The sequence below is a fragment of the Poromitra crassiceps genome (assembly GCF_964638095.1).
Source record: "Poromitra crassiceps genome assembly, chromosome: 2".
Lineage (NCBI taxonomy): Eukaryota > Metazoa > Chordata > Actinopteri > Beryciformes > Melamphaidae > Poromitra > Poromitra crassiceps.
In genome coordinates this window covers 110,606,952-110,622,460 of record NC_139624.1, presented here as the reverse complement: position 1 = coordinate 110,622,460, position 15,509 = coordinate 110,606,952, and the positions used below count along the sequence as shown (strand labels likewise).

Genomic DNA, 15,509 nt, shown 5'->3' with positions numbered 1-15,509 from the left:
GGCTCCTACTGGTGTTATGAAGAAGGGCGACGCCCGGCCATCACACTGGTCTCAGTGGTAAATTGTGGAGAACCTCCTCTTCACCCCCGCTCTCAACACTGAGCAGATTTATACTCATGTATACTTTACTTACATTCGTAATGTTACTCTGGACTTACTTCCGGTGTTGTTGCTATGCAACGCCGGGGGTACGGGGCTCACGCTCTTAAGGGGTTTACACCCACTGACGTCAAACTCAATCCAAAAACCTGCCCGTTTTACTGCTGTCTTGATTGTCATTAAGTGTGTCCGACTGCTATAACATGACTTTAGTCTAAGGTGACCAGATTTCAGAAATGAAAATCGGGGACATTTCCAATTCGGCAATCAATATATCATTAAAATATGCAATGTTATAATCTATGAAATACAAAAAATGGACAATCCCAAATTTAGCCTACGTTTGGAGCGTTATTTAGCCCCCTTACTGACAAGCTAGCACAACATGGTTGTGGCCAGAGGATGCCTTAGGTCCTCTAGTTTGATATCAGTATTCACTCTAGCTTTAACAATGACCCTGCTACAGCCTCTGAAAAACTAATCTCACCCGCAGATGAGGAGTAGAAAATCGGGGACATTTTCGGGGACAGCTCCAGCCGGGGACAGGTCACCAAAAACGGGGACTGTCCCTGAAAATCGGGGACGTCTGGTCACCTTACTTTAGTCCTGTTATGAATCAGTGGGGTCTTTTGTAATATCCCGGCTAAAAACCGAAGCTCAGACCACGTACGTGTCTTGTTTATTTACAAAATTCACATCCACGCTCATTGTTTTGAATGGCGGGTTACCCCCAGTTCCGGGTCCCTTACTGCCCCCCTTGCTTGCGTGACGTCAGAGAAACCTTACGAATCACCCCGACAGTGAGCCAACACACAGACTTCAACTTAAAGGAGAATTTTGTTATTTTTTAACCTGGACTCCTCTCCTCACATTAATTATGATCTGACGACTCACCCAGTGATCTCCGCAGCGTTTCTGGCCGTCCTACGCGTTGTTTTGAGATCAATACTCTCCAATCCAGTCGTAAAATAGAGCTCTGTGGGGGCCAAGTGGCAGCCTGTATTTCCTGCATCTAAATAGCCAGTTTTATTCCCGTTTTCGCCACATATCGTCATAATTTCATCCCTCAACAACCACCAGACTGATATTTACAGGTAGTTGGCCAGCCGGCAGGAAAGTATCGCGGGACTTGACGAGACTTGGTGACCGAGATCACGAATGAGGTAATTTGATCCCTGGGAGACTCCAGGAAACAGCCCCGGCCGGGGGAAATATCAGTCTGGTGGTTGTTGAGGGATGAGATTATGATGATATGTGGCGAAAACGGGAATAAAACTGGCTATTTAGATGCAGGAAATACAGGCTGCCACTTGGCCCCCACGGAGCTCTATTTTACGACTGGATTGGAGAGTATTGATCTCAAAACAACGCGTAGGACGGCCAGAAATGCTGCGGAGATCACTGGGTGAGTCGTCAGATCATAATTAATGTGAGGAGAGGGGTCCAGGTTAAAAAAAAAACGAAATTCTCCTTTAATCCATACCATCTCCATCTCACCCATGACCTCACCCTGCCACTGGCAGATTGTGTTTTTAGTTATTCAAACATTTCTGCTCTGGAGGAACAGAAATAATCTAATTGGTCGAGTTAAACCTCAGTGGGCGGGGCCAAATAACCCAAACATTTCAGAGCACTATAACTAACTTTTCAAGTTAGCTAACTGGCAATATTCAATGGCAAAGAAGGAACTCTGGTGAAAATATACAACTGTTATTTCATGAGCATGGTAGCATGATGTTGAAGGTCAGCAGCTAGCTAACTAGCTTACCTAGATGGTGCCATGGCACGAGTCCGATACCTCACGAGTCCGACACCTCACGAGTCCGAAAAAAGAGGCTAACTTCCCCCAGACCCTAACCCAAAACCTAACCTCTCCCACCCCCACGCCTAAACCTAACCTCCCCCAGACCCTAACCCAAAACCTAACCTCTCCCACCCCCACGCCTAAACCTAACCTCCCCCAGACCCTAACCCAAAACCATGAGGTGTCGGACTCGTGAGGTATCGGACTCGTGAGGTATCGGACTAGGGGGCAGTCCCCACCTAGATAATGTCATGGCAAACACACAACCCTGAGATACATCTTGTTATTAGTAAAAACATTTACTCGTTGTCTAGGCTTCCAGCAGTTTGGTCGCTGTGAGCATATCGTTTTAGAAGAGCTGCCAGGCTAGGTAGGGAAACATGGAGCTTACCTGTTAGCTGGAAGCTTCTGGCACTGATCCAACTACTTTGGCCTGCTCGCTCTTCCTCATGCCATGGTTCACCAGTGCTCCGCTTCTGCGTTTCATTGACAGTTCCTTTGTAGACATATAACACGCAGACAATTGAAACGAAAAGTCCTGGGGGTCCCCGGACCCCACTTTGAGAAGCACTGACCTAGATAATAGCAGTAGAGCGCTAGGCTTCATAATATTGGCTTTCTCTCTTACCTCGTCGTTTTGTCCCCCACCAAAAGGGGGGCTATGGATCGGTTTCCATCAGTTAGTTAGTTCATTCGTTGACTTTGCGGGGGACATGTTTACCATTTGCTGGTTCATGAGCTTTAGTCAAGTTACTTAGCCTGTAAACACTGTTTCTTTGGCTCTGCTCACCGATGCTCAAACAATGAGATTATTTCTGCCTCTGAGAAATGTTTGTAGGACTCAAATTAAATCTGCCAATAACTGAACTGACCTCACCAGTCAGTCTGGATGGCGTGGCTGACTGCTGGCTGGCTGCAGGCTTCCAGTTGAGAATCTAACATTAATGTATTCCTCTCCGCTTCCAGCTCATGTTTATCCGACACTCTGTCACTGGACACCACACTGGGTTTCTTTGCTTTCCCTCTGGTTGTGTTTGTGTGTTTTGTTTACAGTCGCAGGCATTTCTGGATGTCTTCATGGTGGCTTTCTGAAGCATTGAAAATTATTTTTGTGTTTACTTTGCTCTTTCTGTGTGAGTGAATGGCATTTATATCAGGGCAGTGTTTGCAATATTTAGTGTTTGCAGCAATAAATTCTCATTGTTCCTCCATCAAAGTGTAATGTGTCTAAATGGGTCTCAGAATGGCTGTTCTGTGATGTATTGCTATTTATTGGGAATAAATGTCTCATTATGAGTGAACAAGTCACACTGCTTTGTTTATTGCACACACATGCCATAGATACAAGAGTCTTTCTCATCGAAAAACACTTACAGTATGTTGATTAATAGACCTTTATTTGTGGCAACCAGAGCAAGGCCAGGACTTTGTTACAAAGTACTACGCCCATATCATTTTACACACAATTGTGCACACTGGTTACATAGTCTTGTGCCTAAAATTAGATATCCAGATATCCACACAGTGACTGGTACAAAATGCTGAATTTGTTTATACAGACTAGATTCTCTATATATTTTCAAGGGATTCAATTAATTCAGTAAATGGGTTTTATAGAGTGTTTGGGAAATTATTCATGCTAGTCAGAGTGTAAGAGCCATTAACCAGAGAGCAAACTGAAGGATTAAACAGATATCATCAGACCAAGAGGATGGATGCCACGTGGCCATTTCCTGCCAGTAAAGTGTATTTATTTAGCATTTATCTACAAACAGAGTTTACTACTAGGTACAAAAGGCATAAAAACAAGATATAGTCAAATCTACAGTATATAAAGGACATAAAACAATGGGAAACATTCAAAGGAAAAAAATGAAAAAAAATAAACAAAACACTACAAAGTGGTCAAAAAAACATTACATGAAAGCAGGTATATTAAAGGGTGATTTGAGAAGTGATTAAAAAGTGAAATGTAATGGTGAATTTGCTCAGTTGTTCAGGCAGGATGTGTCACAGTGCAGAGGCCCTGAGGTTTTTGTCAGGTTGACGGGCAGAACAGCAAATCAAACACGCTCTGAATGAGGAATGTGTAGCATCATATATACAGCATAAGAAGCACAGAGACTACAGACATACTATTTTAATACAAGGCTGGGGCAGCTGGGAGCAGTTAGACGGATCACCCTGTAACTAAGCAGCCACAGGTTCGATCCCCAGAGACCCAATCGATCCATATCAGCCACTGATGAAGAGTTTTAGCTCGACACACATTTCTCAGGGGCAGAGCTGCTCTGGAGGGTGAAATAATCTGATTGGTTGAGGTAAATCTCAGTGGGCGGAGCCAAAGATCCTCCATGCAATTTAGCTAACTGGAAAACTTAAATGGCAAAGGAGCATCTCTAAAATATAACTAAACGTGACATATAGGCCAAAACCTATATGCCTGGAGTGTGTATGTGTATGGGTGTGCGAAATTGTGGCAAATTTGCCATACCGTAACTTCATCCAGCCACCCAATGCTGTAACTTCATCACTCACTCAGTCAGTCGGTGACAGATGTTTGCCTTTATAGGACTGGCCCCGCTGTTGTGGTCCAGCCAAAAATATAGCTGACAGTGACTTATTTTGTTCATTCATTGACAATTATTTACTTAGCCACAAAAATGGTAATTCTTTGGCTCCACTGAGGGTTAACGTAACCAATGAGACCACTGAGAAACTTTGTCATAAGTAAACTTTGTCTTTATATAACTCCAATTTGGCCTTGTGCAAGACACTGAACACCACCTTCATATTCATTCTCTCTCTCTCTGTATAGAGCTTCAGCTAGGCTAATATCTAAAATGAAAATGTAACTGCTTCAACATCCTCAATAAAAAAAGTAATTAACAGATTTGATTATGATCATTTACAGTCTATGACATGAAGGTCAAATCCCTAGCATGCAGTGTTTCACACGCGCGCGCTCTTGGCGTGGTTAGCGGGGGGGTCGAGGGGCATGGCTGTGCTCCCCTGCCTGGAGTAGTAGAAGCTGTTCTCCCTCCTCGGGGTTGCGGGGTCGCTGCCGTGGCAACACAGGATGCCCGAGCCGCCCAGGAGGCAGAGGGCGGAGCCCACCCAGCCGGCGTACAGCGAGAAGCCGAACGACATCAGCCCCTCATGCTGGTGCGCGCCGATGGGGAACCAGACTGTGGACACCACCCCACACACAGCTGGGACAGACATGGAGAGACAGTGGGACTGTTAATGAGGGAAGTAAAGGGATTTCATGAAGCAGAGAAAGTAGTTTGACAAACTAATAATAACAAAAACAAAAGTCAAAAATAAAGCAAGAACAAAAGTGAAGCAATAGGGATAAAAGCAATGATAAACTATTTTGCTTTTTCATTAAGTTCACCACGGGCGTCCGGGTAGTGTAGTGGTAGATATCCTGCCTACCAACACGAGGGTCGCAGGTTCACGCCCCCGTGTTACCTCCAGCCGGGCGTCCATACAGGCACGATTGGCTGTCTGCGGGTGGGAAGCCAGATTGAGAATATCTGTCCTAGTCGCTGCACTAGCGCCTCCTCTGGTTGGTCGGGGTGCCTGTTCGGGGTTGAAGGGAACTGGTGGGAATAGCGTGATCCTCCCATGTGCTACGTCCTGCCGGTGAGGTTCCCCGCTGTCAGGTGAAAATAAGTGGCTGGCAACTGCGCATGTCTCGGAGGAAGCATGGTGCTAGTCTACGGCTCTCCCCAGATCGGCAGAGGGTGGAGCAGCGACCGGGGCAGCAGAAGGAAAATTGGCCAAGTACAATTGGGGTGGAAATGGGGTGGAAATCAGAAAAAAAAAAAAAAAAAAAAGAGACAGTTCACCACAAAATTAAAAATACATATTTTTTCATTCAGAAGGAAACGTGCGTCTAACATTAGGTTAGCTGTAACGTGAGCTTTGGGGGTAACATAGTTAGCATGCTTCCTTCTGCGCAGTGAGACGGTCGGCAGGTTTAGTCTGGTCGAAAGAAAATAGTTCCTACATGAAACAGCTCATATCTTGAGTAACCGGGTCATGTTTTCTGTTAAGAGACATTGCTGTTGAGTTTTTCAAATGTATTTTTTGGTGCTTTGAGCACCACAAGCCGAGTGCCATCCAGTTCCATTGTATTGGAGAGAAGGCACTGGCAGATATCTCTACTGCCGATATCTCCAAAACTCAGCAACTCACACCAAAACAGCTACATGGATAAATAGCACTACAGGTGAGAGGAAAATATGTATTTCTAATTTTGGGGTGAACTGTCCCTTTAATGATAGTGGAACCCCCCCCCCCCCCCTTCCCACACCCACACACACATGCGATCGTACTTGCTTGCATGCATCTAGTATCTTTAAGACAGTGGTTGCCTGGTGGTCCACCAGAGCATTGCAAAAAAATGCAGGCGAAGTCGTGCAGCGGCCAGCTGTGTCTGCGTGCCCACGAGGTGGGCGAGCCCTCGAGGGCAAACCAACGAGGCACGGTAGAAATGAGCCCTGCCAGTTCAGCGGGTGAAGCAGTGAGGGACGCTAGATAATTTCTAGTCATGTGAAGCTAGAAGACCTAAGGCATCGATTGGTACCAACCATGTCATGCTAGCTTGTCAGGAAGATGGCTAAATAACACTCCAAAGTTAGGCTACAAATTCGACGGGGGAAAAAAAACATTTTCAAATTAGTCCTCTTTTTCAGACCCTAATTTATTTATTATTGTGTATTATTGTGTGTGCGCGCACACAGACATGCGTGAATGTGTATGTGTGTCACTGCCCATCTGTCTCCTCTGTCCCTGAGGCTGTGGACAATCTATCCCTGTCCCGAGCTGTCCCACAGGAAGCGGGTCTGACAGCTGAACCCAGGCAGGATGAGGCCTGTACAGCCAGACCCTGACCCTCCTTCCCTCCCTCCCTCACCAGCTGGGAATGCCTCAAGTACATCCTGAAAGCATAACCAGTGTCTCCTGAAACCCATCAAGTGTTGTAGAGCCTTAAAAATGGCACTGTAACTAAAGTGCACTGTACATTACAATGTTGAACTGTAATCTAAGTGTACCATAAACTAACTAGCATCTTGTAAAACTATATTTAGTGTGTACTCATCATCATGATCACCTGTCGTCACTCTGGCTCACCTACCCACTACTCCTTCGCCTGCCTGATGCCTTCCCCCTTCCCCGACCTCATCATCACCACCGACCCCTATCCTCCCCTCCTCTCTTCCCGGTCGATGCCACCAATGCAGACACATGATCCCTCAGATCACCCTCGTGGAACTCCTGATCACTTTCCCCCTTTTCACCTAGCTAATCGTCCTGGCCACCTGTCGTCACTCTGGCCCATCTACCCACTACTCCCTCGCCTGCCTGACGCCCTCCCCCCCTTCACCTGGCCTCATCATCACCACCGACCCATCCGACCCATCTCTCCTCTTGGTCGATGTCACCAATGCGGACTCATGGATCCCTCAGATCACCCTCATGGAACTCCCAATCTTTTTACCCCTTTTTCACCTAGCTAATTAGCTAGTATTCCTTGAACCTACGAACACTTAAGGCTATATTTTCTATTTCTTTTTGGATTCTACCTTTTACATTTTCAACTCTCTTCCCTGATCTTAGGATAATTTAAAGACTACATTTTCGCATTCCTTTTGTTGGACTCCTATTTACATTTTCAATTTTCGGTTCTTTTGTAAATTTTATTTCCATAATCTGAAACTCTGTAAATGGTTTAGCCCGGCATCTTCTTGGCCTGTCCCGGAGGGGGGTCCCCAGATGGGGTCCATAGCTGGGCCCCTACAGTACATCGGCCCTCACAAGGTTCCTCCTCAGCCAACAAGTCACTGAGGCAATCCATGTGGTGGAGAGGTTTCCTTGCGCGCACTGGGGGTGAGGGGGGTGCCGCTGTTTCCTGGCCTGGCCTTCTCTCCCAAGCCTTATGTGTGTGGGGGCGGGGGCCGGGGTGGGGGGCATCCGTGCTCTCCATCACTGGTCGAGGGTTGCCGGTAGGTTAGAATAGCTTAGGTTAGGCGATAGATTAGCTACAGCCTAACTGTAGGCTGTAGATCTGTTATAGTGTTCAGGCTAAAATCAGACTAGAGCAGAATAGGGCAGGCCAGACTAGGCTGTAGATTAGCTAGATTCCCTGTGTCCTAGTTAGTTCCGGTTAATGTCTAGAGTAGTCAGATTGTCTGATTTTCTCCCCCCTTTTCCTGCTCTCTCCTCTCTCACACTCTAAAGCATGCCACTCATTCTACTCTAAAGCATGGCATTCCCTCCTTTCCCTGTTCTCTCCACATACTCTCTCTCATACTCCCCCTGCTCTCCCTCCCCACCACCTCCCCATCCTGAACTCTCCCCCCCCCCCCCCACTGTTCTAAAGCATGGCATCCATTCTATTCTAAAGCATGGCACCCATTCGCTTTCTCTTTCCCCCTTCCCCACCTCTCCTTCCCTGTTCTCTCCTCCCCCACATTTCCCATTCCCTCCCCCTTCCTCCCTTTCCATGCTCTCTCCTCTCCCCCTCCCTTCTCCTGCTCTCTCCTCTTTCTCCCTTCCCCTGCTCCTTCCACACCTCCTCTCCTCCCCAACATTGCCCATTCCCTGCCACTTCCTGCTCTCTCCTCTCTCACATTCCCCCTGCTCTCCCTCCCCACCTCCTCCCTTTCCTGATCTCTCCTCCCCCACTATTCCCCCACTATTCTAAAGCATGGCACCCATTCTACCCCAAAGCATGGCACCCATTCTATCCTCTCCCAGTATTCTGCCACTATTCTAAAGCATAGCACCCATTCTATCCTATATTTCTCTATCATATGATTGTTCAATGTGTTATTATTACTACTGTAATTTGCTACCGTTGTGTCAGCTAGCCATCCTTTCCCTGTTCTCTCCACATACTCTCTCATACTCCCCCTGCTCTCCCTCCCCACCTCCTCCCCTTCCTGGACCCCCCCCCCCCACCCACACTATTCTAAAGCATGGCATCCATTCTATTTTAAAGCATGGCACCCATTCTCTTTCTTTCCCCCTTCCCCTGCTCCTTCCCCACCTCTGCTTCTCTGCTCTCTCCCTCCCCCCACCCCCCCCGCTCTCCCTCCCCTCTCCTGCTCTTTCCGCTTTCCCCCTTCCCCACCTCCTCTACTCCCCAACATTTCCCATTCCCTCCCCACCTCATCACTTTCCTCCTCTCTCCTCTCTCACATTCCCCCTGCTTTGCCTTCCTTCTCCTGCTCTCTCCTCTGCTCTATCCTATATTTCTATATTTTCTATATTTCTCTATCAATTGTTCAATGTGTTATCATTACTACTGTAATTTGCTACTGTTGTGTCAGCTAGAATTAGGTAGACATATTTTCTGTGAAGCCCTCTGGGACATGCTTGTGAATTATGGCTATACAAATAAACTTGACTTGACTACTATTAGTGCACAGTAGAACGAGTCTACTGAAATCTAGTACATTGTAAAACTATATCTAGTGTGCTGTAAATTTTTAGTGTACATATATTACCGTAGCTTACAGTGGATATAGTTTTACAGGCTACACTTGTTTGGTTAGAGAACTCTAACTGTATATCACTAGTGTGTTGCAATGTAACAAGTGTACTGTAAAACTATATTTAGTGTACTACTGTAACCTAACAAGCATACTCTACTGAACAAGTCTACTGTAAAACTATATTTAGTGTACTGTAACCTAACACTATACTAAACAAGTGTTCTGAAAACTATAGTACTGTAACAAGTGTACTTTTTTAACATTATTTTTGGGGGGATTTTGACTTTATTGATAGGACAGTGGGCAGACAGGAAAGGTGGGGAGAGAGAGGGGGGATGACATGCGGCAAAGGACCACGGGTCGGATTCGAACCCGGGTCGGCCGTGCGAAAGACTAATGGCTCATTTCCACCGCAGGTAGTAGCGCGATCCCGCTCCGCTCGACTCGATAAATTGTCTCATTCCACCGGTTTAAACTGTCCCAGCCCGGGTTGTATTGGGGTTGAGTCGTGCTACTTTTCGTACCTGCCTCGTCGGGGTTCTATTCTGTCAACCCGGTACCATATGGTGACGTGAAAACATTGTTGACGACTGATTGGTCAGGCAGAATCGTGTTTACTCTATCTACTGACTGTCAATGCGCTGCATACCAGTTTAGTGGGCTTACCTTCTCTTCTGTTATGTTATTTCCATCAGTCTTTTGTGTTGCTGCCTTCACCTCTGGCGAAATAAAGTCGTGGCGGTGGTTTCAATTGTTTTCAGAGTGAAAAAAGTCCGCTGCTCAGGAAGCTCCTGTAGTTAGTTGAGTGCAGGCTGCAGCGATCCGCTAGGCCGCAGCGGGTCTTTGGTCTTTGGTCTTGCCTGGTGAGAGGCCGCGGGGTACAGGCTTCACTCTGTTGCACCTCTCCCGGCAGCGCGCAGCGCAGCGCATGCCTGTGAGTTTGACTAACTACAAAGTGATATCCATTCTCCTGGCCGATTGTCACATTCGCCCATGTACACTGTAGGTCATTTAGAGGCACCAGTATTTCATAAACAGTTTAAAAGTTCTGTGGATGGATTTAATTGTAACGTTATGTTATAGCCTACTTCGGCTATAAGCGAAGGACAGATATGCGGTCGCTATGACGACCAGCTGTGGGCGGGGGTGGGCGGGGGCAGATGAACGGCGGTCGAAGCAGAACATCCATCGGGCCGAAACGAGTAGAGCCCAGAGGCGGTTCTTGAACCAGGCAGAACAGGCAGTCGCTTGGAGCCCCGTCCACTAGAGGGCCTCGCAGACCAGAGCATTTATTTTTTAGTATCTGCCGACTCCCGAGTCCGTCCCTACCACCGGCCTCCCGGCTCCCCCTCCCCCTAAATTGCATCTGTGACTAAGGACTAGTCCAGACATGCCCATTCCCCCCCCTTCCTCTGATGCCGCAGGAGACCAGCAGCCAGCAGAGCAGAAACGAAACTTATGCCTACCCCACACTACAGGATTTTCAAATCCTTGAAGATTATAAAAATCTTGAGAGCCCACACACTACAGGACAGAGAGAGCCGATTTTTTAACATTTCAATCTTGGGACACACACACAATCGCGTCTGTTCAAACGCAACCCCACACACTAGAAGATTATGATGAAGATTCACCTTGGAAGCGGCACGGGGTGTAGTAGTGTCATTTCGTTTTCTAAACAAATTTTATTTTTTGTTTTTATAATGCATTTGCACTGAAAGGATTTGTTTAACTAATATTTGCGCGGACAGCCGCGTCCATTCGGGGTGTAGGCCTACTGTGCACGGCCAGGCGAAAACCGTCTGCACAGGTGTCTTGTGGAGGGGCGCGTCTGCTGATTTGACTCACTTTTCCGTGCGGACACTCGCCGATGCGGGAAGCTGAGACCTAAGCGCTTGTTGTAGGCTACATGCTTTGCAGTATAGCATTTAGTTTTCCGTCCCGTTCAAAGACGCACAGGTATTTCACCTCGATGACAATTTCCTCGTTCTTTGTTTCTGTGCGGGGCTGCGAGCGGACGCGGACCAGATTATTTTGCTAAAAACTGTAATGGAAACGCAGCTACTACTGGCTCTCTGCTCAAGATGCAATCGCCTGTCTGGTTGTAAATATCTAACATGTTAGATATTCCCGATTCACAATCGGGAAGAGGCAGTCTTCCCGATTGTGAATCTTTGAACCCCACACACTACAGGATCATTTGGGAAGATTATCTGCCCGACGCGCTTCAAATCGGGAGCACCCCCGAGAAAATCAGGAGGGGGGAATCTTGGCCATAATCTTGCAAATTATCCTGTAGTGTGGGGTAGGCATTAACTGCATGAAAGTGAAAGTAGAAAGTGCGCTGCTGGTTAGAGAGTAGAAAGTGCGCTGCTGGTCGAAGAGCTTTGCTAATGTTTACAGAGTGGACTCTATTGGTAGTTTTGCTGATCCAGTTGCTGGGGTTTTTTGTTGTTATGTGTTGTGGGTCCAAGGAACAAGTGAGTGTTATTATTTGTTGTTGTCTGTGTGGAGTGACGTTTATACTGTGTTCTACATGCGGTGGATTCGTCCGCCATGTGGCTCCTTGTTCATGCTAAATTGCAGTGCCCGTTCGCTGTCCACTGATAGTGCCTTCATTTGAGTTATTGATGTTTCTTTGTATTGTGCGAGTGCCTTATTGTTTACTTATTATTTACACATTGATGTTTATTTGTAGATTGATGTTGAGTTGAATGAGTGATCTATATTTGGTTTACTGTATAAAGATGACAAGTGACAAAGATAAAGATATGATTATGAAGATTACAAGTGATAAAGATATAAAGATGACAAAGATAAAGATATGATTATGAAGATTACAAGTGACAAAGATAAAGATATAAAGATGACAAGTGACAAAGATATAAAGATTACAAGATTCACAAAGAGAATGAGAGAGGATGCAGAGGGTCATGCCCATTGAATCTGAGGGGGGATGTAACTTCAAACAGCCTCTAAATATGGCAAAAATACATCCAAAAAAAGTCAAAAAAAATTCCGGCGGCGCCCCCGGAAGGGACCCCGCCGGTGGCGCCCCGGGGCCTCCTTCGTGGCTTCGCCTGGAGCCTCCAGATGCCTAGAACCGCCACTGGTAGAGCCGACTGGTGACGAGCTGTGCAGGGCAGTAAAATGTGGTGGAAATGAGCCATAAGTCTTTGTGGTACACGTTCTACCAGGTAAACCACAAGGGATGCCCCATAACAAGTGTACTTTAAAGGGACAGTTCTCCAAAAATTCAAGAACATATTTTTCTCTTTACCTGTAGTGCTATTTATCCAGAGTATCTAAGACAGGGGTGTCAGACTCATATTAGGTAGAGGGCCGGATTTGTTCAACTGAGACCTCATGGGGGCCGGATTTTTTTTTTACTAAAATCAATTCGACTCATTTACCCATTTACTTCACAAAAGAAATACTGCTCTTTCCATTTCTCTTGAAACTGCCTGCATTCCGTGTCAACCTTTCTCTTTTTTGACAGCATCTTGTTCAGGGGCGGACTGGGATCATAATTCAGGCCGGGCATTAGATACCAAGCAGGCCAGGCCGATACGGGCCGACGCGCGTGCCGGCGTCCGAAAATTTTGGGCCGTTTGAAGCTCAATTTGGGCCGTTTGAAGCCAGATTTGGGCCGTTTGAAGCCCAATTTGGGTCGTTTAAAGCCAGATTTGGGGCGTTTGAAGCCCGATTTGGGCCGTTTGAAGCCCAATTTGGGCCGTTTGAAGCCCAATTTGGGCCAAGTCCAATTTTACAATGAGATGCACCCACTTTAACCCTGAATAAAGTAATAAAACCACTAGTAAACCAGTAGGCGGTGCCTGGCCTGCTGTTCAGTGAGTGGCCTGACTGCGGGCACAATTTTTTTTTTTTTTTGCACAGGCCAGGCCACCGGGCATTTGCCCGACGTGCCCGATTATGCAGTCCGCGCCTGATCTTGTTGATTCTTTTGTTTTTTGGTAGGTAGCTGAATGCGCGATTCAATTCCAGCGTGGCATCATGGCGGCTTTGTTTACACCTGATGACCTACTGACATACTTCCTTGTAGTGCAGGTTAATTAACTTATGAATTAACTCTTAGCTTGCTTATTCGCCACACGTAGTTCATGATAATGGGGTGCGAATTTAATAATAATAAAAAATAAATAAATAATAATAATTAAATATTCCAAAACATCTCGCGGGCCGTATCTCTGACATCCCTGATCTAAGATGTCTACCTTCTCTCAAATACAATGGTATTGGATGGCACTGGATGGCTACCGGGTGTAGTTTCGGTCAAAAGAAAATAGTTCACACAACAAGGTCTGTGGATTATCTTAAATAACCAGGCCATGATTTCTTTAAAGAGAGTTTTCCAAATGTATTTTTGTGCTTTGAGCGCTGAGTGCCTTCCAGTTCCATTGTATTGGAGAGAAGGCAGACATCTCTACAGCCTATATCTCCCAAACTTTGCAACTCACACCCAAACTAATGAATGCAGTAAAACTCTTGTGTTTCTGGATGTGTTTGGTTGATTGCCTCATTTGAGTAGCAATCACTCAAAACGTGCATGCACGTGTTGGGGACGGGTGTGTGTGTGGGGGGGTTTGATGGGTGGAGGGCTCGTCTTCCTCACCCATGATGAGGAAGAGGATGCCGCCGCCCAGGGCGCGGCGCTGCTTGATAGCTGAGGTGTCATTGAGCAGCCGCACACACGGCATGGACATCAGCACCAGCAGCATGGCAGGCAGGCCCAACAGACACGCACTGATCATCAACGCACGGGACGTCTGCACATACGCTGAGAGAGGGGGAGAGTGTGTGTGTGTGTGTGTGTGTGAGAGAAAGAGGGAGAGGGAGTGTGTGTGTGAGAGAGAGATGGGTAGTGTGTGTGTGTGTGTGTGTGTGTGAGTGAGAGAGAGCGGGGAGAAGAAGAGAGAGGGAGAATGACTGGTTGCGTAACTGCAGTATGTATTTGTTTCCAATTTTCAACACCCTTAACCTCTGGCGCCTGTCTCTCTCTCTCTTCCAAAGTTGTTTCTCACACACGCACACGCACGCACGCACACGCACACACGCACACACACACACACACACACACACACACACACACACACACACACACACACACACACACACACACACACACAGAAAAAGACAATGTAACATACATGACAATGTAAAATACTATATTCAAAATATTTCTAAATCATTTTATATCTTTGGAGAGTAGAGTGACTATAAATTACTTACCATTTGATAAGGCTAAATTCAGCTTTGGTTACAGCTTGAAAGGTAAAAATTAGATATCCCATTTGAAAGACATTTACAAAGTGATTGCTGACATGAAAGCACCACAATAAAATAAATAGGAATGAAATAGGTTACTATTTTTATATTTTACATTTACAAAGTAAGAGGAGGCAAGTAAGAGAAATTCTCTCTTTCTCCCCTCCCTCCCAGCTCCCAGGATGAAGTCAAATGTAAAACACATCATGGGTTAAAAGTAATATAAAAGCATTTAACTTACAAAGTAGCTTTTCTGAAGATAACCAACCATTCAGCCACCCCCCCCCCCCAATTAATACAACTGTGTTGCTTTTTGGAACAGGTATACCTTACAATAATTAACATGAACCATTAGTACATTACTAGACACATTAACTGTTAATTAATAGCATAATATATGCTTATTGTAAAGTGGCTACATTGGAACAAAAATCCAACAAAGTTAGAGTTGTTTACACATTGAATTTCCACTGCATCTAAACAACTTCCAATCACCACTCTCTCACTCTCTGTCCCATGCAATCTTACCGGGCAGGGCGAGGATCTGGTTGAGCGCGACGCAGTGGTAAAGCGCTGGGGAGATGATGCACTCGGCCCAGAGGCCGCGGGAGCCCAGCTCGTCCATGCGCACGCAGGTGGCCACGCTGTAGTCGCACGTGCGGACCCAGTCGTTGGTGGCCGTGGCGATGATGAGCCCCACCCAGCCCGCACAGCTCGCCACACTGCCGGTCAATTGCCTGCACATGGTTGCCATGGAGATGCCTTTTACGCGCAAATTGTATGCGTGCCTTTTTGCGCAGAAAAATCACTCC

At 46.4% G+C, this 15,509-nt stretch overlaps 1 protein-coding gene across 1 annotated transcript; it reads right to left on the bottom strand.

Moving 5' to 3' along the window:
- Positions 1-4,855: 4,855 nt before the first annotated feature.
- Positions 4,856-15,451, bottom strand: cldn11b (claudin 11b; the record flags this gene model as incomplete). Its single annotated transcript, XM_083657743.1, has 3 exons — positions 4,856-5,115; positions 14,045-14,209; positions 15,226-15,451. The coding sequence occupies 3 exons, from the start codon at positions 15,449-15,451 to the stop codon at positions 4,856-4,858; spliced, it is 651 nt and encodes a 216-aa protein (XP_083513869.1).
- Between the last annotated feature and the right edge of the window lie 58 nt (positions 15,452-15,509).